The sequence below is a fragment of the Acanthopagrus latus genome, chromosome 11 (genome assembly GCF_904848185.1).
Source record: "Acanthopagrus latus isolate v.2019 chromosome 11, fAcaLat1.1, whole genome shotgun sequence".
In the NCBI taxonomy this organism is placed as follows: Eukaryota; Metazoa; Chordata; class Actinopteri; order Spariformes; family Sparidae; genus Acanthopagrus; species Acanthopagrus latus.
In genome coordinates, this window is record NC_051049.1 from 10,152,158 (window position 1) to 10,173,360 (window position 21,203).

General features: G+C 41.9%; 1 protein-coding gene across 1 annotated transcript in view; it reads left to right on the forward strand.

The window, feature by feature from the left end:
- hcn2b (hyperpolarization activated cyclic nucleotide-gated potassium channel 2b) overlaps window positions 1-14,452 on the forward strand; it is a 39,989-nt gene extending 25,537 nt beyond the window's left edge. The window contains exons 5-8 of the mRNA XM_037115937.1: window positions 4,141-4,287; window positions 4,961-5,201; window positions 8,597-8,761; window positions 12,943-14,452. Of these exons, the coding sequence (XP_036971832.1) occupies window positions 4,141-4,287; window positions 4,961-5,201; window positions 8,597-8,761; window positions 12,943-13,904 (1,515 nt within the window). The 3' untranslated portion in view covers window positions 13,905-14,452. The remainder of the gene's footprint in view (window positions 1-4,140; window positions 4,288-4,960; window positions 5,202-8,596; window positions 8,762-12,942) is intronic.
- Window positions 14,453-21,203: the final 6,751 nt, after the last annotated feature.

A 21,203-nucleotide genomic window follows, 5' to 3' on the forward strand; every position in this document is an offset into this window, starting at 1 on the left:
ATGTGTTACTAGAACCGGGGATTTGTTTATAGGCTCTACATCTTTAGGTATGTTTGCGAACACATGCTAACACACCATGCATTGTACACTTCCAAAACACATTTCCCTTCACAGCAATCGTGTCTCAATTCAAATTTTGTGGTCAAGTAAGAGAGCAGATTATTATTTGGGGTTTTTTTGGGGGTCATGAGGCCATTCCAGTCGCACTTCTCATCTTCCTGACTTTGAGTGACATGGTCGCTAAAAATCAGAAAGTCAGTAAAACTCGACAAGCACATTTAAAGAAAAGAGGGAATGAGGGAGGGAGAGATGTCGTTTCGGTTTAAATGAGATGGCAAAAAAAGCTGAATGCTGTGGCAGGAAACACTTAATCGTGGCAACACAGTTTATCTCCACGCTTGAGTGGGTGATCCAGATTCTCTGGAAGTCGACTGCATCTTCGTTGTTACCAACACACGGCAAACAGGGAGGACTTCATTAAGATTAAGTCTTAAGTCAAGCAATATGAAAGAAATGTTCATATTGTTGTTCATCTGGATGATGTGTTTATGGTCAAGATGCCCAAAAAATCTGTAAAGATGTCTGATGATGACAACCCGTGAGGTATTCATTTAGTGCCGCCACGGCTTTTCATGCTAAATGAACCATGGCCCGAGGCAATTAGTTAAAACTGAATGAGGCTGAGATTAAAATATGACATAAGAAAGAAGAGGGTGCAGTTAATTGTATTGGTGGGTGTAATCTCATTATGTGTTTCATTAAAGTAAGTGATCTGCTGGTCATGCTGTACTGAATGTATGTAGTATTTATCTGTATATATACAAAAAAACCAGGGCAATTCTTACATAATCACAAGTTTTTCACTTTCATAAAAAAAACCTCTCACTGCTTTTATATTATGAGAGAATATCATCCAGTAGAGAAACAAAATTATTGATGTCCTTCCATGACAGCCAGTATGTGCTGTATTAAGGACGCTGTGATTTGCCGTGTCACCCAATCCACCGGGGTCAAGCCTCCATTTTCTTCCCTAATCCATATGTCACCTTACAGTGTGACAAAATGTAATTTCCTGGACAGCGAGCCATCCTATCCCATGCATGTGTCATCGACCGTTACAAGCAAGGTCATTGTCAGTGGCCTCCATACGTGCCGCGTCCTTATAAATCGTTACTGTCCGGTCCAGACTCACGGGCGGGAAGGTATCGGCACTCTGGATGATGAAAGAATCGGATTCCTATTGTTACAGATGTGAACAGCTCATCTTCTAGATATCTACTGCACACATCAGTCAAAAGGATTATCAAGTGCATTGCACTGATTTTTTTACTGACTGGTGTTGGTCTCAAATCTCAGACATATTCAGTGGGGTTGTGATGTGGTGACTGTGACAGCCATAGTAAAGGGTGGTTATCTTATTATTATATAGAAGTAGAAAACACTTCAAATATATTGTATGTAAGTTGGTGAGTGATGCCCAAGTTTTCTACCTGGAAGTAATGGGAAAATAAACAACAAAGGACAAAAGAAATGTCAACCAGAACTATATAATTTACCATTAGTGTGGTGAAAAGGCCTTTAGGTAATTTGTTCAATTAGTACAAAACATAATTTTGATCTCAACTAATCAATTTATTTTTCAGAAAATCCACCATATACTGTATAGCTCTGTATGTATGTGGGCTATTGATATACTCTTCAAGTCATTAATGAACCCCTTGTGGACTGTATGGAAGTGTCTGCATTGTATTTCTCCTCTCATGCATTCAGGTTGTCCTTTAATTTGTCAATGACATGATCAATGTCCGATGATCATGTTGTGTCGGTCACGCTAACGGATAATGGAAAAGATTTCATCAGCAGATTTACTTAAGTAACACTGACTGTTATCAATAACTGGTAAATTTATGATTAATTAGAGATGAATTCCTCACTGTACACATTATCACAGTGTCATCCAATATGTTTCTCAACCCCAAGCATGAAGTAGAGCTTAAAAAATAATGTAAATGAGACACAAAATTATTTTTAGATGAACCACACAGTCTTTATTAATCATTTTCATAGTATTTTAAACATTAGTTGCAACCAAACAATAAATGGTTGTTGTATTAGTGGTTTTTAAAAGCATTTGATTGATTGGAAACGGTCAATTAACCACCTGCTAAACTTAAATCAACTAGAAAAGTGTTTCTTATTTTGTCTTGTTCATTTTTTTTTCATTCTTCAGTCGAGGTTAAAACAATGAAACCTGACGGCCGTGACAGCTCTCACATCAAAATTTCAAGGCAGAAGAATTATGACTCTGCTGATTAATGCGGACGTCACAGAACCACAGGTACGCTGTAAACAACGGCAGCTCTGCTTGACGGGGTGCAATCAATTTCTTTTTCACTGTCAGTAAGTGGCCCGGTAAGAATTCTACGTGTCATTACCCGAGGCCGACTGCAGCAGTACTTACCTAGCAATCACAGTGGAGCCACGTGTTCGTTGCCGCGTCTTGTGGTCTGTGGCGTTGGACAGTGGGGAGGTCCTCCTTTGAGCCACTGTTGGAAATCTACTACTCATCCAATTGACAGTTTATTCCACAGTGGGGTGACTCACATTGCTTAACGCACACAAACACACTTGGGAGGCCTTATGTAACATTTTCAAGGCGCCTCACAACAAGCGCCTTGTGGATTTGTTGCACCTCGCACAGTATTGACTTGATTGATTGATTGATTGAGTTGTATAACAGCTTTTTCTTTCTGTCTTTGTCATGAAAAGCTGATTCATTAACATGTTTGTGTACCATCTCCTACATCTGTTTTTGATCTCTCCGCCGCTGACACAACAGGAAGTGCACAGCCCTCCGCTAAATGCAGGGGCATCTGTTGTTGTGGCCACTTTTCCACCCTCAGGATGTTGTTGTTTGTATAAGTAAGGGTGTATTTTTCTGTTTACAGGAAGCTGTTGATGCGTTAAACCACATACAATGTCCCGTCTTCCCGGTATAAATAAAACAAACCTAAAAGGCATTTGTGTACAGTGTATGTACAATAATAGCCAGAGCTATTCCCAGATTGACACAGTGCCGTGCATTGGCACCTTACAGGAGATGCTGTACAGTAGATCGAGTGGCTGCTATTTCCACAAGGGAATCCAGGCATGAAATGTGTTATGGAGCATCATAATGATTGAGAGAAGTGGACGCTCGGGCGGCATTTCATGTATATAAACATAACAGTGGTGATTATGTGACGGTGTCATAGTTTCGTATTTATAGATTCCAACATAAATAACAAACATCTTCCTTTCTCAGAATAGTGACTCAAGTATGTAAATGGCCCCTGTTTGGATTTAGTTCTTCACCTGTCCCTGGACAACAGTCTTCAAAGATCTGTATTTTTTGATATCACTGAAGGCTATTGATAAGATCACATGCAGCTTCCTCTGTAGCCACAAAAGGCTTCTTTTTTTTCTTTTTACATATGCAGTAGTGCTCCCGAAGACCTGTAAACACACTTTAATGTGAAACATTGGTGGAGCTGCCCTTTAAGATTTGCAGGCGCATCATCTTTCTTCTCTGACCCAGTGGTTCTCAAACTGTGGGGAGTGGAAGACCAGAGGAAAACTACAGATCTGAATAAAAATGATCCATGTGGCGAACAAAACAAACAAACATGAGTCTGCTGATGCTTTTTGTGCTGACCTTCATTTGTTATTAGTTGCTTCCCCACATCATTGTTAATAACTGATTATGCCTTTTGATGGGGGCATGCCAGAAAAGGTTTGAGAAACGCTTCTTTGAACCTCAGTAAAGCGTGATGACTCCTCATGGGCTCAACACAGCTGTTGTGTTTCCCTTAACAGCTTCATCACGGCTCTTTCTCTTACAGCTACAAGGTATAACTGGGTCACAGGATCTCCATGTTTTCAGAGCTGAGTAACGTCTTGGCAGCTGCACACATAGCCGACGATGAGACAGATTGAGAAGACGTTTTTAAAAAATGCGCGACCAGCTGCTGTAACTTGTGTTGTACGGCCGCCGCGATGCTGCGGCTTAAGACGAACTTCTCAAACCTCCTGCTGTCACAATTAACAAAAGAGCTGCTGTTTTCTTTTTTATCGATGCTTCTGCTTCTCTCCACCCTCCAGTACAAACAAGTGGAGCAGTACATGTCCTTCCACAAGCTGCCGGCCGACTTCCGACAGAAAATCCATGACTACTACGAGCACAGATACCAGGGCAAGATGTTTGATGAAGAGAGCATCCTGGAGGAGCTTAATGAGCCTCTGCGCGAGGTATGAGAACACACATGCATCTGAACCCTAATGCATTCGCTCACCCACACATATACACAGTCCTCGACTCTCCATCGAGTGGAAGTCGACCGGAATAAGTTCATTGTAATGCTCAGCCATTGTCGCTTTTTATGAGCAACAACAAAAACAAAAGACTTACTCACCTTCTAGGCAGTGTAGTCACCAGTTTGCCCCAGTTTCTACACAGAAATCACTAGATTTTACACAGAACAGAGTTCTGGGTTTAAAGTGATTTTCACATAGTCTACGTGTTCCCACGCTGGAAAAAGTTGTTTTTGTTGCTCCCAGCAGAAACTGTTCACTTCAGTTTACAGTACACAAGGTCCGCTTGCTTCATGGACAGCTTCAGGTGACAGAAAATGAAGAGAAAAGATAAGGAGAATATCCAGTGGAGCTGTGCCAGGGTCCCTCAAGGTAACTGAACAAGAGGAAAAAAAATGGCTGTTTGATCTGGAATCCGATTTTTAGAGTAAACAGTTATATTTTCCCCCGTATGTGTTTACTATGAATCGATAATGGAATCACTAGTTTTGGTATTTGTTGCACGGAAACACAGACTGACACGTTTCTAATGTTTGACGTGCGTGCCCAACTATCTGAAAACGCTCAGTATAACATCACGATCCCACGCTTGTCTCCTCTAACCGTCCAGGAAATCGTCAACTTCAACTGCCGTAAGCTGGTGGCCTCCATGCCACTGTTCGCCAACGCTGATCCCAACTTTGTGACGGCCATGTTGACCAAACTGAGATTCGAAGTCTTCCAGCCCAGAGACTATATCGTCAGAGAGGGCACCATCGGCAAGAAGATGTACTTCATCCAGCACGGGGTGGTCAGCGTCCTGACCAAGGGAAACATGGGCATGAAGCTGTTGGACGGCTCCTACTTTGGCGGTATGTCCTAGCCACCCTCACACCGTGTCCTGTGATAGATAGACATGATAATAAAGGACTGGTTGTATAATGTTCTGTTCTATGCCTGAAGCACACTGTATGTTTTTCACACTTCCCAGTAGAATCCACCACTGTGATATCACAGACGTGTGTTTACTGTTTAAACAAGAATCACAGCAACAAGCCGGAAACAGCAGCCTGACATTTTGCTCGGACTTCTTGTGCAGTCTTGCCTTACAGCCACTTCTGTCCCACTTTGCTGGGCTGTTGTTCCTCTGTGGCTGTTTAAAAAAACACACACACACATTGCCCGCGTTGCCAACCAATAAACCCACACAGACGGGCGCGTACGCTCACTCGCCTCACCTCGTGCAGTGATGGTTCAGGCTGCCGTTTTTAACATGCGGTTGGCCCTCGCAGCAGACCGAGAGTTCAGGGGGGCAGTAATGTTAACGTGCCGGCGGCCCTGGGTGCTGCTGGAGCGGCACGGACGCACACGCGCGACACACACGCATGCAATTAATAACAGCTAATTAGCATAGCCCAACGGTGATGATGGGGCCATTTGCGATGTCAAGCGGGGAGCGTTCAGACGTCTGTGCTGACAGCTCCGTCCTCCCACACAGATCCAGCGGTGGGACAACACGGTTTAAACATGACAGCTCGGAGCACGTGTGGTAAAACCTCTCAATTAGTAAGTAGCAGGAAGTCGACGGTTACGTCAGGCGACTTTGCTTCCATCCACTACTGCATTTCTTGCCTTTTGCACGTCATGGCAGTGTTGGCAGTGGCACACATCTCTTATCAGTAAATTCCGGCTGGATCGGCTCCGTTATTGTATTAAGACCTTTAGGAAAAGACAGAGCTTTGTAAACAATTTTCCACGGCTGTAAAAAGCAGCTGAGTCTGCAGCTTAGCCTTTGGCCATGTTTTGCTGTCTGGCAGAACAATGCCGCCACAAACTTAACATTACTCAGCGTTGGTTCGTTAAAGAACTTTTTTGAGGCTAAATTGGGTTTGATGAGAATACTGGAGACTGAGTTTTGTACAGTCGAACGCTGCATGGGTTTGTGTCGCTGGTGTGACCGCCAACGCTTTGACAATATGTTGCCTCAGCCTCACTTTTGTGGTTTTTGTAATTAAAATTATTTAGATTGAGCACAGATGGAGGGGATTATGTAGTTCACTGATTATCTGACAAGTGGAAAGCATTTTCAGAATCTAGAGGATGAGTCTGAGGAAAAGAACGTGTTATATGAGTTTCCATGTGAACAGATCAGGCAGTAAACCCGAAAAAAAAGAGAAATTTGGACATTCTATTCTCCACTAATGAGAAACAGGAAACTCAAAGTGACACAGTGCGAAGTTACAGCAAAAAAAAATCACTTCAGCCATCCTGGATTTCTCTGTATGTTCAATAATATTTGAGGATGGCAGTTGCCCTATCTACGAGCTCCGAGTGGATGCCCAGTGGTTTGAACAGCTTTTTAAGGCAGCCCCGGTGGTTTCATTAGTTATCCTCTCCCAGCACTTTCCCACTAATGATGCTCGCAATATGCAAATGGATAGTGTTCTGAAAAAAACGGAAAAATCCCCCATGGGCTTTTATGAAAAGACGTCCGGGGCAGCTTATGGATTCTGAGGGGAGCTTTTCCACAACTTTACAAAATAAGGTTAATTTCTTTCTGTGACTGGATGAAACTTAGAAACAGTGTACTAAAGTATCTCTTTTTATGGACTGCGCTTTATAATTCAGAATCACCAAATTCTTATCATCTACTAATCAACCGTGGGTACATATCACACAGGCAGAAAATGTGGTCATAGTCATGGTCACATCTAAATTAGAAAAAAGGTCATTGTATCCTGACTGAACATCTATATATGTGTTTGTGAATGTACACATGCATCTGTTGCACAGAGACAGTGTGTATGTCTGGTGGCTCTGGCCAAGATCCTGTCATTATGCTAGTCTTACCTTAAAGAACTATTCGAGATTTGGGATGGGATAAAAAGACTGGATAAAAGGTGGCTAGCCTAGGTCCGTTCAAAGGCAATCAAGTCTAGCCTCAAATGTAACGGACAGAGAGTGAAGAGTGGAATCACGTTGAGGTCTGAAACTGACGGAATGCAAAAAATTAAAATATAAATGGCTCAATAAATATGTCAATGTGCCAATTGATTAATGTGTAAAATGTGACATAAAAATTCATTTCTGCTATAATTTAATGCAAATGGAGACTATTGCAGAAACAGATACATTCATTTAAAAATGAATAAATGAATAAATACAGTGGAAAATGAAATGGGAAAGTAAATAAACAGTGGAATTGACATGAAGACCAACAAATATTCAGAGGCAAATTAAAGCAGATATATCTATTTATCTCACATTGCCTTCCCTTATTTTCATTACAAATGTTGCCTCATTTAATGACATATTAATGTATTCATTGAGCCTTTTATTCATTTAATCGTTATTCTGATTTTAGCCATTTCAGTCTTCCATCGAATCAGTCATCTCATCCAACTATCACAAGCGACAACGATCGTGTTTCCCAAAATGTCGAACTATTCCTCCAACGAACACTGCACAGCTACTTGTAATATGTTTGTGCTCTTTAATGACACGTGAAGGGTTGTGTGTCTGCTGTTTTGTCTGGAAGCCCTCCTGGTGGGGTTTGCTTCATGCAGCGCCTCGTTTTGCTACCGGGGAGTCATGAGCAGACGGTTCTAGTCGATTCCAGTATGCTGCCCCTATGCATGCACTTAATGGAGTCTTCTCGCCTTTTCGCTATTTTTCTCCCTTTTCCCACAGAGAGTTAGGGGAGGTCGACCTTTAGGCAGGGGAAAAGGAGGGCATATGGTTGTCAAGACAACAGTCAGCCCCAGCCTGTAGAAGAAGAGGATACCAGGGGAGGGGAAGGGGAACAACTGAATATAATGAAGCCTTAGTTGCACATGTCCAAATATAGTGTCCTTCCCTCACACAGCTGTCAGTCCTGTGCCAATGCTGGAGGAAACACTCAGTTTTACTGTCAGTGGGTCACACTGACTACACACAACAAGTCCACGCATAAATCGGTTTCATTTTGATCACACATCTGCTCAAGGAAGATTTGCAGTTACACATTCAGTTTCCTAAAATGATTTTCAGGGTGAACTCTTGACCTAATTTGGTATGAATCCCTCCCTGCTAGTGTTGATGCATATGGAACAGCTGAAGACTGAAAAGACGCGAACAGGAGCAGGCTAAGAGTTCAAGCCACATATTTCTTTTTTTATCCGTCTTCAACAGAAGATCCTTCGAGCAGATTGTTTTGTGCAATGCCTTTATTTTTACCCTCGCCGTCTGACACCCTGATATCTGTCTGGTCCATCTTTCACCCCATCAGAAATCTGTCTGCTGACCCGCGGCAGACGGACGGCCAGTGTGCGAGCAGACACCTACTGTCGCCTGTACTCTCTCTCTGTGGACAATTTCAACGAGGTGCTGGAGGAGTATCCCATGATGAGGAGGGCCTTCGAGACGGTTGCCATAGACAGACTGGACAGGATAGGTAAGACGGCCATCTGGTTCAACAACAACAAAAATAACACCGGTTGGCTTCATTTGATGTTATTTAACTATGTTCATTCATTTATTCAACTTTTGTTTCTACTTGAGGGAGCATTGAGGTCAATTTGATAAACAGAGTCAGGCAAAAACAACAGCACAGAGATATGCTCACAAAGAAAGGCAAAACCAAAAGACTTTGCAATTATGGTACATAATTTGCCGGATGAATTAAAAATAATTCAAATTTCAAATGAGAATATAATGTATTGCAATATAGCGTGAAAGTGCTGACTGGTAATTAAAAGAGCTCAAACCTTTGTAAAATCACTCAGAATGCTAAATATTTCATTTGGATGCTGTTCCCTTGTTATTTCGTTTTGCTTTTGGTAACATGCAAGGTGAGGTTTATTTTTCATTCATTTTCAACAGAAAGGGTAAGTTATAGTTTGTTCAACCTGAGATAAATGGCACCGCTTGACATGCATTAAGCAGCAAACAGTGAAAATATACTCTTGTATAGGTCATATTTTTATGCAGGACTGGGTGATGCCGTTGAATGCGTGTTGGCTTGTTTCAACACATTTCCACTTACACGCCGTCCTCCTCCAATCCCCCACTCGCTTTCCTAAATGTTTCCACACAGTTTATGAGTTCTTCAGGCTTATTCTTCATATGACCGCGTTCACCAAACCATGACGTTGGTACCACGAAGGTTCAGGACAGATACATTTCCTGTTACAGCTCAAATTATTACGCTCCACTGATAATTGGCACAGGTATGGTGTCTTCATATGAGTCACTCACAAGATTAAATGAAGCAAAAAGGAAAATGTATTTTTTTTCATTAACGTGATGTCTCTGTCAAAACACTATCTGACAGCTGCGATATACTGTATGAATGATCCTGAAAGGGACGATGTGTTTGATGAAAGGAAACAGTCGAGGCTGAAAATGTATTCATGGCTGTGGATCATTTATAATGTAGTTTCTCAAGTGTAAATCTGTCACTCCAACTGATTACTTCCTCTGGATATCTGCCATTTTGGAGAGCAGTTATTTAACATATGTGACACTTTTGAATATCATGGCAGAAACCGCTGAGGGGTTGTCAGTGACAGTGTCTGAAGATCTTTGACTTGACCACACACACACTTTTTTTCCCAGCAGGGTGGCGGGATCCCCTTGTTAGCATTTAGAGAAACATATTTCTGCTGATGTCACACCCCTGTCACATGACCACACTTCACGTGTTTACAAAAGCCCTCGCTCCGCCACCTGCCAGCTGTTGCCATAGCAGCCAGATTGCACACATGAGCAGCCTTCAGTCAGTCAGCTCACATATGAGGAGGAAGACTGACATGTCTGCTTCAGGACATTACCAAAATATTCCAAGTGGGCTCCGTGTGCATTTCATGAGTATCGCTTTTAATGTCTTCTTTTGTTTAGCTGTGTTGACAGTGTTTCTGTCAGAAGTTATGTGAAGACTATAAAATCTAAATACAGACTCAGGCTTTGTTCCTTTTGAGTGTAAACAGTTTTTGTTGATATGTTATGATGGAGACATTAAAATAAAGTGCAATGCAATGCATTAAATATCAATCTTTAGGAAAAAAAAAAGCAGACCATTTTCTGATGGAACCAGGTTTGCTGCTGCACCAATCCATACATTTTCATGAAAACAGTCTCTGACCTGTGACCAATTCCAACATTGAGAGGGGCTAATCCCTCATCTGTTGTCTAGATGCCCCAAATGCGTAAAATTGCAAACAGTGTCACATAAGACCAGTGGAAAAAATTAGACTGATCGAAAATGAGAGAGCTTAAGCTTTCTAAATGCTTCAACCCTGTTAGGTTGTGCTTTCCTTTCAGCTCACCTTGAAGTGCCATCTGTGAGTTATTGTCACCCTTGTGTGTCACCTGTTAGAATTTGTTTGCCATCCCTGAGCGCCCAAAATGGCCACTCAGCTGGTGCCACCAGGTAGAGGCAGACAGTCTTGCTTTACCAGATTCCAGCCTCTCCAGGAGGGAGTGTACTCAGTACAAACTTTTGGCTTTTCTCTGAGAAAAACCCTGTGGTACCCCTTGAGGAGGAATGTATAAGTCTTTTTCTCCCTCAACTTCCTGATGGAGGCCCTCATCACCAAGCCTTGTCTTCCAAAGTGTGTGCCCACAGATGGAACCAATGCAACATGCTTGGGGTTCACAAGTGGTTGAAACCTGCTCTGCCTCCTCCGATCCTTCTCCCTCTGGCCATGCAGCTGACAGTGTTACAGAGGAACAAGTTTGTCACCAGCCTTCCTTGTTTCGTGGGTATCACTCAGGCTGTTGCACTGACTAACAGCCTAGCTCTTTAAATGGCCTGCTGCATTGGAGAACAAAGCATAGCGCCAGAGACAGCAGTTCAGGAGAGCTGTATGTGCTATCCTGACCAGTGATGAAGAATCTAAGATCAGATATATTTTTTTTGCTGTGGCATCTCTATCCCCCTCTATAAGAAATGATTTAAACAGTCAAGGGTTGGTGTTACAGCATGCCAACACAAGGAGGTCACTCTGGAAAGTATGACCTTCTGCTCGAATGCCCCCTGCTGTCAGGCATAATCCACAGCCCCCTTCATCTAGTAAACGAGAAAGTCAAGAAGGAAACTGTGACTTATTGTCTAAAGGCTCCTAAGTTTTGGATGAAGCGCTTTAACTCCTTTACATCCTGTCCACTGTTCTCATAGTAGGGAAATATAGTACCAGGAGAGAGGCTGATCTAGTACTTCATCAGACTCAACAGACTTTTGACTTTGATGAAGACACACAAAGCATCAAAGCATAAGTCCTTAATTAGTTTGTTGCCTATATCCATGTGCCCCAGTACATATTTCTGGAGTCTCTCCTGGTAATAGCTCCAAAGACTGACTTGCTGGTTGGAAAATAATACAGTATGAATCATGCATTGCTCAATGATATGATGTGTTGTTGAGGTCCCACGATTTGTTAAAGGGCAACTTTTCCACGTTTTACATGGACGTGCAACAAGTGTGAAGCCATAAATCGCCATTGTGTCCTATACTGAAAGTAAGTAGTCAAGTTCTCCTGCTGCAAAATCTATTCTCTATTCTCAAGACACCACCACTATTTGACTCATAGTAACGCAGTTGGTGTCAAGAAAGTTCTACAGGCTAATTCAGTGTAGATTTAATCTACACCGATGAGAAGCCAGGGGGCATGATGCCTCTCAAAAGGAAAGCTCACTTTCTCTTTGCTTGTAACCATGTTTCCAGCTGCAAAAATGCCATCCAAAAATGCAAGCGCCCGGTGTAAGACCAAAGAAATGTAGCGGAGAGAGGCCGAGACTGTGGCCGCATATTTGCCATTTGAGAGGATATGGCTAGTGGGGATGGGAGAGAACCTGAGCTGCCCTGATCAAACAACGACTGGTCCAACTGTGATTAATGACCACTCACTGGGGCTACTTCCTCCTGTAGTATGTAGCTCATCCTTTGTTTGAGGGCAGAGCTGGGATTTGAATTGCACCATCTAATTCTGTGGCCAGAGCATCAGTTATCTCTCATTCTTCATTCTTGTGGTTGGTTACGCAGTGGTGAGGCCTGTTAGATACTATACTTAAATCCAGATAACTATTATTTTCTCACGGAAGGCCAAGCACAAGCCATTTACAAGTGCACACACACAGACACATGTATGATCTAATCACATACAGGTAAGTACATCCCTAGATATCGGAGAACAATAAACAAACCATGTGGCAACATGGACAAGCTTGATCTCCCATTGTCAGCACTGTAGTGACTCTGCAAAAGCACTGCTGGGTAAAAACACTGGCATGTCTTTTTGAAAGGGAATTAGTACAAAAGACAAGAAGCTCTCTACCTCTCTCTCTATTTGTGTTTTTGGTGATGGATTTTGTGTGTGGAGAGAACATCAGATAGTGCCATATACAGGATACTCTAGGATGCTCTATCCACCGTGGCCAGGAATAGAATGAGTGATTAGAGTAAATGATAAAGCTGTTGTTTTCTGTGCTTTGTCAGACTTCACTTAGAATAAGAAAGGGTAGGATGATGCTAGGGGAGCAAACTTTACATTTACAACCAAGGCTGGTTTTCTTTTCTTGCATCGAATAGCATATAATTCAACAGCAATGCCACTCTCTGTCTCCTTCTCATTGCAGGCAAGAAGAACTCAATCCTGATGCACAAAGTTCAGCATGATCTGAACTCGGGTGTTTTCAACAACCGTGAGAATGAGATGATCCAGGAGATCGTTAAATATGACCGGGAGATGGTTCAGCAAGTTGAGGTACCGCGACCACGGGCCATGTCCATGACACCCCCTCTGCATGGTGGGCTCTTTCCTCATCCAGGTTCCTCCAACCAGCCCCAGAATTCAGCAATTGCCACTCTGCAGCAGGCTGTAGCCATGAACTTTTGTCCCCCCATGCAAGGGAACTCAGTGGGAGCAGGAAACCTGCAGTCCCCCAGGATGGTGAGGAGATTCCAGGTGATTGAAGGTGTCCCAACCCCTGTGTCAGCCTCTCCACTTCAGTCTCAATTCCTTGCTTCTGGTGCCTTTGCTCCTCTCTTGACCAGCCCCCCGGTCCAGAGCCCACTGGCAGTTGGAGGACGATCCTTCCAGTATGGATCCAGTGCCCTAGCCGGTCCCACCTCAGGCTCCCAGCTTTCTCTAGCCCAGCAGCACATAGCCAGCCCGGCACACCGGCCTAGCACACATAAGAGTACCCATTCCTTGCAAATGGGCTGTTTGAGCCAAGACGCCAGGGCACTGTCAGCCTCTCAGCCCTCACTGCCTCATGAGTTGGTGCAAGCAGGTGCCCCCAGCCCACCCCAGTCTACACGAGTCTCCTCCACCTCCATTGGACCCCCTCAGATCCCAGCAGGTCTCACAGGCGTCCGGAGCGCAATACCACACAGGGTGGTATTGCCCCACCAGATGTCTGTGGGCGCCTTCCCTGTAGCATCTCTGCCTGGTTCTATGCAGGGCTTTGGGGCTGGTGCAGCAGGGCTGGCAGTAGGGGGTGTGGGGGACTCGGGACTGCCCAAGAAGGACTCTATAGCGAGCATTCCTGAGACAGACCACGTCAGAGTCAGATCCAGGCTATCCTCCAACTTGTGATCATCTGGGGGAGTGACTCAATGAGGGACTCGACTGCAGGAACACAGTGGGGGATTCTCTGCTCTTTCTCATACACTTCCACTTCTCTCCACCCACTCCAGTTTGACTATCCGAATGTATGAATGTTGAGTGAGTGGCAACCAGGAGAATCTGCGAGGAGACTGTTCTAACATACAAAGTCTGTATGGTGACTTTTGAATCTGTGAGATGTTTCTACTCATAGACCGTAATAGTTGCACAGATCAGTAGTGGAAAAGTAGCATCTTCCCATCTCCCAGTTCCTTTCTTTACTGTATTTCACAACATAGTCAACAACATACGGGCATATCTGCTTTACTCTCCTTTCATTCACCTCATTAAATGGAGTCAGATGGGACTAAAAGAGAATTAGGGACCTGCTTCAGACATCAGAAGTTGGCACTTTAATGCGGTCTGATCACTGTATCTACCACATTTTGTCAGTTGGCTGGCTGTAAAAGACAATGCAATGGCATAATATTTGTGGTTTCATAAAAGGTTTTAACATTAAAATTGTGTGTTTTCTTGTTTTTCTTAAATAACTTTATAAACCAAATTTGCACAAAATTGGATAATATTCAATAAGCGATACTATTAATTATATTCAGTCTAATTTATTCCAGTATTTTAAGCCATATTTTACCCCAGATTATTGATATATATGTGTATGAATGAGAATATTTATAAATATAACTGGCATTTTCACAATCTAGATGGCCTCTTTTATAAGTCTTCCTTGCCTCTGATAGTCCCCACAGTTAAATGGGCGCTCCCCAGACAATGAATATCCTTCATACTGAAATTACAGCTGTGGGACAAATTGTCTGGTTCCAGCCAAGCCATTGATTTCTACAGGAAATGTCTGACTGTTTAATTTAAAGCTGCATTAATCTTTTTTTGTTCATATATATTAACTGCAAATCAAATGACTGCCTCAAATGAGGGTAATGTAAAGGGTCATTTTCATAGTGATGAAACAAGAGAGAATGATTTATTCAAATGGAGCTCTTTAGCCTCTTTTAGCAAAATATTTTGGCTTTAACTTTCTCCTCTTTTCGATCTTATTGCACATCAACCCCCTTTTGCAAAAGGCAACAGTTTTCAGCTATGAAATATCCCTAAAACCAAGTTTGATAGTCTACAGAACATTTCTGGAGCCTCACAGCAGGAAAACGTTGCAGCATTCTCCTAAAACAACTGAAGAAGATGGGGACTTGTTATAAAATGTAATAAGTATCTCAAAAAAGGAAAACATAGAATCGCTCAGTACAACTTGTTCAGTGTATCAAAATCTTTGGAAGCCCAGAAATCCCAAACTGATTTTGAAAGACATTATTTACACCCTTTTTAAAACCAAAATTTTGCTGCAGCTGCTCAGGTAAAGCACTAGCAAGCAACTTATATAAAGAGGGTGCATACTCTTTTGTCATTTTAAATAATTTTGACATCTTGGGGCTATCAGAAACTTGGATTACACTGGATGAGATGTAAGGAGCCATTTTCTGTTTTAGTCCCCATCTACAGAAGCTTTTCCTTGGCCAGAAAAAGGACTGCAGTAGTATTATAATACTGCTTATGTTTGCTGGACATTCAAGTAGCCAATTGTTTAGAATTTCATAGGGTAATAACATGTCAGGGCTGTGTGTCTTTCAGCCTTTTTTGTTGTTTGTCTGCCCCCAAAAAGTGATTAATGCAGCTTTAAGATTAGTGAATCAACTAGATCTAATAGATAGATCTGATGAGGAGATGCTGTCTTTCTCCAGCGGCGTCAACTTCTGAAGTAAAAATTGGTTTATGGAGTGTTGTCATGTGAGTAGTAACATGTGTTGAAAGTGTTCCACGGTATCTTAGAAATTTTAATTCACTGCCAGTTAATAAGAAAGAATTTTATACGACTCAAAATGTAAATCCATTAAAACCCACATAATCAAAAATTATCAATCCATTTCTTTTTTCTAACCCTGAATCTCCCAGCTCTTGTAGCAGCAGTTTGGGCAACGTGTCACTATGCCAAAGTCAATTCATACAAATAATGAAACTCCTGCAAAGCTCGACCCTACAGTAAACACTACTGTTTTCACCAACAGCCAAGGACAGTGTAGATATTTTTGCAGGATGTATATTGCAGTGTGCCTCTGTCATTAATGCCTCAATAAGAATTCATCGGATGCCGCTTGTGTCCAAAAGCATTAAGAGGGGAGACCTTTTCTCCCGGACCTGCCATTCTCTTCACCTCATCTCACTAATGCCTGAACCATTACTGGGTAATGAGAGTGGAAATTGGAATCCCTCGGGTCTGTTTGGGACTTTTATTATTCTCCTTCCATTCGATTCCATTATACAGTGCCAATGATGAGTTCCCTCTCTCTGATCATTTTTCTGCATTTTCATTTTGTTTGTTTTTTCAGTTCCCTGCATTGTTATCCACCTTGAGAATTATGAACGGGACAAAGTTGAAGGTTTGTGAGTATTTTTATACAGCGTTTTTTTTTTTTGAGGTCTGTTGTGTTTATGTTTTATGCCCAAATTATGCCCTGTGGAACCCATTTGGATGCTCCAAAAAATAAGTGATGAAGAGGCTTGTTATGAGACCAGTGTTTCACTGAACTTCACATTGTGGACATCCTGGAGGCAGGGTCTTAGGGACAGGGGACGCATTGAGCGACAAAAAATACGTTTATAGACATTTTGTACTTCGTTGGGGAGCGCACAGTAAAGAGAGATGGATTGCAAACTGAAATCACAAGCAGATATTAGTAACTCCCTCATTTTTAAGGGGTAACTTTGATGCTGTTCAACCTGGAACAGGGCCCCACAATATGTTGTTTTGGCATCAACATCGCAACATGCACATGCACAACAGTCACATTGCAGCATGTACAATGTCAAGTAAGACGAATTCACTCAGCTCTTTCACAGTGTAGATTTTTTTTTTTTTTTTTTTTTTAATGATTTCACAGCATTCAAACATAACATTAAAGAAACATTATGTAACTTTTGAACCTAAAAATCACAGCTGCAAATCATGTGCATAGCAACTGTTGAGCTAATCAAGTTATCTGGTGAAAATTGGAAATCGCTGTGTACAGTATATCACAGAAAACCATAATATCGTAGTGCCACTTTTTTCCAATATTGTGCAGCCCTATCCTGATCTCTATTTCCCCCGTGTTTTTGTGTCTAAGTGGCTAATGGGGACCACAATTTTTAAAATTGCTCCACTATTGAGTGAGGCAGCAGTGCCCAGCAGCTGCAAAACTGGCCTCAGTGTCCTCCTGGGCAATTACGCCCTGCAAAGAACAGCCACTAAAAGAGCTCGAGAGTTTTACGATGATAAAATTACTGATTCTGTAAATGGAGTCGTGGGGTTTTGCTGAGAGCAATAAAGCAGCGTTTTTTTTTTGATTCTTTAACAAAAAGGTCTATCTCTGTAGGAACCCTTGCATAATATTGTTTATTAAAATAACACTTAAAATAACAATCTGAGCTTGTCAGTGGCACTTTTAGTGGATTTGACCTGACCCGTTGCTCCGTTGCTCACAGAGATTATGTTGCAGCTCGTTTCTCAGCTGTCAGCTGCAGTGGCCTTCCTTCAAACTGGACCAATTTTGAAAATTGTTGTCTCCATTAGTCACTTTAACGGCAAAATATGGGGAAAACTGGGGTCCAGGATGAAAAAATATCAAATTTACCCCTTAATAACAACTGAAGAACAAACAGAGTGAAACCAAAGTTTCATGGCTGTAATTTTCTTGTATGCAAATATTTTCAAATCGTTAAGTTATATGAACAACATTTCACAGACCGAGTCATTCGCACTGATTTAACATTAAAATCAGAGAATACTAAACTAAACTTGTTCGATCATGTTGTGTGAAAGTGATGTTAATCACACAAAGCAATAACCATTTGGAAAAGGGTGATTTTAGGCAGATGATGTTCCGCTGTATCCTCAAGGTGATCATGGAGACGCAATATATTTCCTTTTGGAGTGATTTTTCCAAAACTCTGCAGAGAATTTCTGGGTTTTTTTGGAAGAACTTGATTTGAACTTGATTGGCATGGTTGTTTTTTTCTATGTGTAAACATAGTGTTCATTGTGTAAACCAGACTATTTATTGATTTAGCCTAGTTTACTGTAACTGTAGACATTATGAAAAAGACAGTGTGTGAATATTGCAGATCTTTTTAATCTATGACAAAATGCATATTATCATCTGATATGAACTGATATTACTTGAGCATATAATTAAAGCAGAACAAAACTGTTTGCATTACAGAAGATGTATCACTTCTTTTTCTACAGGCGCTCACAGTACCACCCACAGATTGTACATAATCCTGTGCCAGCTGCTGTGAGGTCTGCATGGTTTTATATTGTGTTTGTTTTATTGGTTTTATTTATTTTTCTAATCTCACACTCCCGGTCCGTTTGCAACGCCTGGCTGTTCCCTTTGACTTTTTTCCCCCGTCTGTGCCGTGGACTCTGCCGGCTGATCAGCATGTTGCCCAGAACTCTGAACTGTAAACGCACTTTTCCCTCTTGTTGCAACTTTACTAACATATTTAATGTTATGTAAATGCTACAACTCAGCTGTTTAGTTCAATCAGTACAGCCTTCAGGCTTTGTGAGGGCTGGCATCTGCCACGCACGCACAGCAACAACAGCGGCAGCAACATCTGTATTTGCTAAGTTGTGTGCTCTCAAAATGCTTTTTCCCTTTTGCTTCATTTCTACTCCAGAGTTAAAACCATCGTCCATTCCAGTTTCTATTCTGATGTGTCTTTGGGTTTATCGGTAAGAGTAAAGCAAGGTGTTAAAAATGTTTACCTACAAGGGCTGTTCATGTGGGCGACGATGTGATTTTGTGTAGAACTTTTTGTCACACGTTCACGCTAATGAGTTCAAATTATTTCCCTTTTTTTTTTTTTTGGCTGATAATGACCAAAACAACACTGAAAAATTACATAAATGCACTTTTTTTTTTATACTCGTTTCTGTATTTTGCAGGATACAACATGATTTGTTATTAAATCACAAGTATTCATATGTTAATCACTTTACATCCCTGCTTTTTGTTGGCTTAACTCTTAACTTGCTTTCTTCCTCAGATCCCAGACCTGTTAGTGTGTGTAATGCATTCAATAGTACAGTGACTGAGTACTGTAAAGCCAACACTAACACTACAACCCATCCATATCTTGGCATAACATAGTCTGAGATCTCTGTTGGTATCTGTATTGAAGCAAACAGGTGATCTCTGTAAAATCAGACACTAACAGTGCAGTACAGGCTTTGTCTGCGTCAGGGACCTGCTTTTCTTTTATTGAGCCAATCTACATCCCGTAACATGTACTGTGCATACCTAGTGCCTAGCATATACTGTAGTCTCTGGATACATATACTCTATTCTTTCTGTGCGTGGCTGTAAAAAAAAATAAATAAAAAAAATAAAAAAAATTAATGCAAGCTCCTCACAATGCACCTCTGTCAGTTCTGTCCCACTGCAATACATGTAAAAAGGAAAACAAATAAATTGTATTTGAATACAGTATGATTCCACTGCTTCATGTTGAGGTTAATAATTTGGGTTAGCATATATTGGTAAAAGCACAAACAGGATTCCTAGTTTTGCATACTCTTAATACAAACAGAACTTCTTGATGCAATAAAGGCATATGTGATGGTGACGGCCTCTGATTTCTGTTAGTTGTGATGTTGTTGTTGTTCACGTGTCAAAGGTACACCTGCCTCTGAGTCTCTGTTGTTGATTGGTTACATTCTTACTGGTTTGATAACATCTTATTATCTGCCTCGTTAGCAAGACAAGCAGCATGAATATTAGCATGGCTAGTGATAGCTATCATTCAAACAGACTGTATTTTTTTTGCTAGTCACCATTATTTGCTTATTTGCTATGACATTTTACACTGTATGAATTAACTCTGCATGAATTAACATAGCAGCTAGCATAAGAATTACCATGTTGTTCTGTCGGGAGATGCAGTGACTTAAAGCAAAGTAAAAAATGTTACTCCGCTAATAGCTTAGCAAATAACACGTGTTATTTAAAGTAACCCCCCCACCTCCAGCAAGAAACCACCATCTCCAGCAACAAATAATGCTCAGAACAGCACCAAACTTCGGCAACAGTACAAATAGGGTCTCAGTACATAGTTCGAAGCACCAAACAGCAGCTAGCTTAGCCGGATTGCTACTGTAAAGTGAGCACAACTCACCACTCTCCTGCCGCAGCTTCCTGTTGTGGGGAAGTTTTATCGTCTAACACTGTCAAAACAGAGCTGCTAATATCGCCGAGAGCAACAAAGTTCACCTAGTGCTGAGCGAGATGTTCTGTTGTCCGTCATTTTTTCACTTAAGTCAAAAATATTTCCATGCTGCTGATTTATTTCTGAGAGGGGAGTAAATATCCTCAGCTTATTGTTCTTTGCTGCTTGCCATTAACAGTTCCAATACCTGCCTGGGGCTCGCACTTTTTCATGTTTAGGAAAGAGATGTGCTTGGGGAGTTTCAAAATAAAGCAAAGCCAGAGTTTTTAACATGTGACAGTTTTGTTTTTTTGAAAACACACAGGAGAATACTTTGTATCACGGACAGGAAGAACAACACATTTTGGTTAGGCATTTCTGGAGTGCCGTTTCATCTACGTTGCTGTTCAGGCAGCCAGAGTTTTTCCTGCTCAGCTGGGACAGATGGTCTCCGGAAGGATATTGAAAAGACTTCAGACACTTACTGTGTGAGTTCGCTGTCCAGGGTTTAAAAAATGCAGATGATTAAAGAAAGGCTTAAAGAAGATTTAGTACCTTCTGTCTATAACTTAATAGTATTGTACCACAGTAGAAGTTCATACACCCTCAAAATCTCCTGAAAAAACGTCTCTGCATCAAGATGAAATGTGATTTAAACATCTGAAAGAAGGCACCCATTGAACATACGTGTGTTCTGTATGTGTTTGATGGCTGTTAATCAACCAGTCACAGTCTGCCAGTCAGAAGAAAGGTCAGATGAATGAATCTCACACTGACACCTGACACACACACACACACACACACACACCTGCCACACCGCCCGTCTCCCTCTCTCGGCTGTGCTGCCCCACATGTCCGGCTCCATACAGGACCGTCTGCATACTCTGCCCCTCTGCTAGTGCCGCTGAGTGCTCGCCACTCGTGACGCCACGGGGTAGTAGATAGGCCGGGAGAGCCCAGGAGCCTGGCACGGAAATCAAAGTGCTCTCAGGGCGGTGAGTGGTCCGGCTA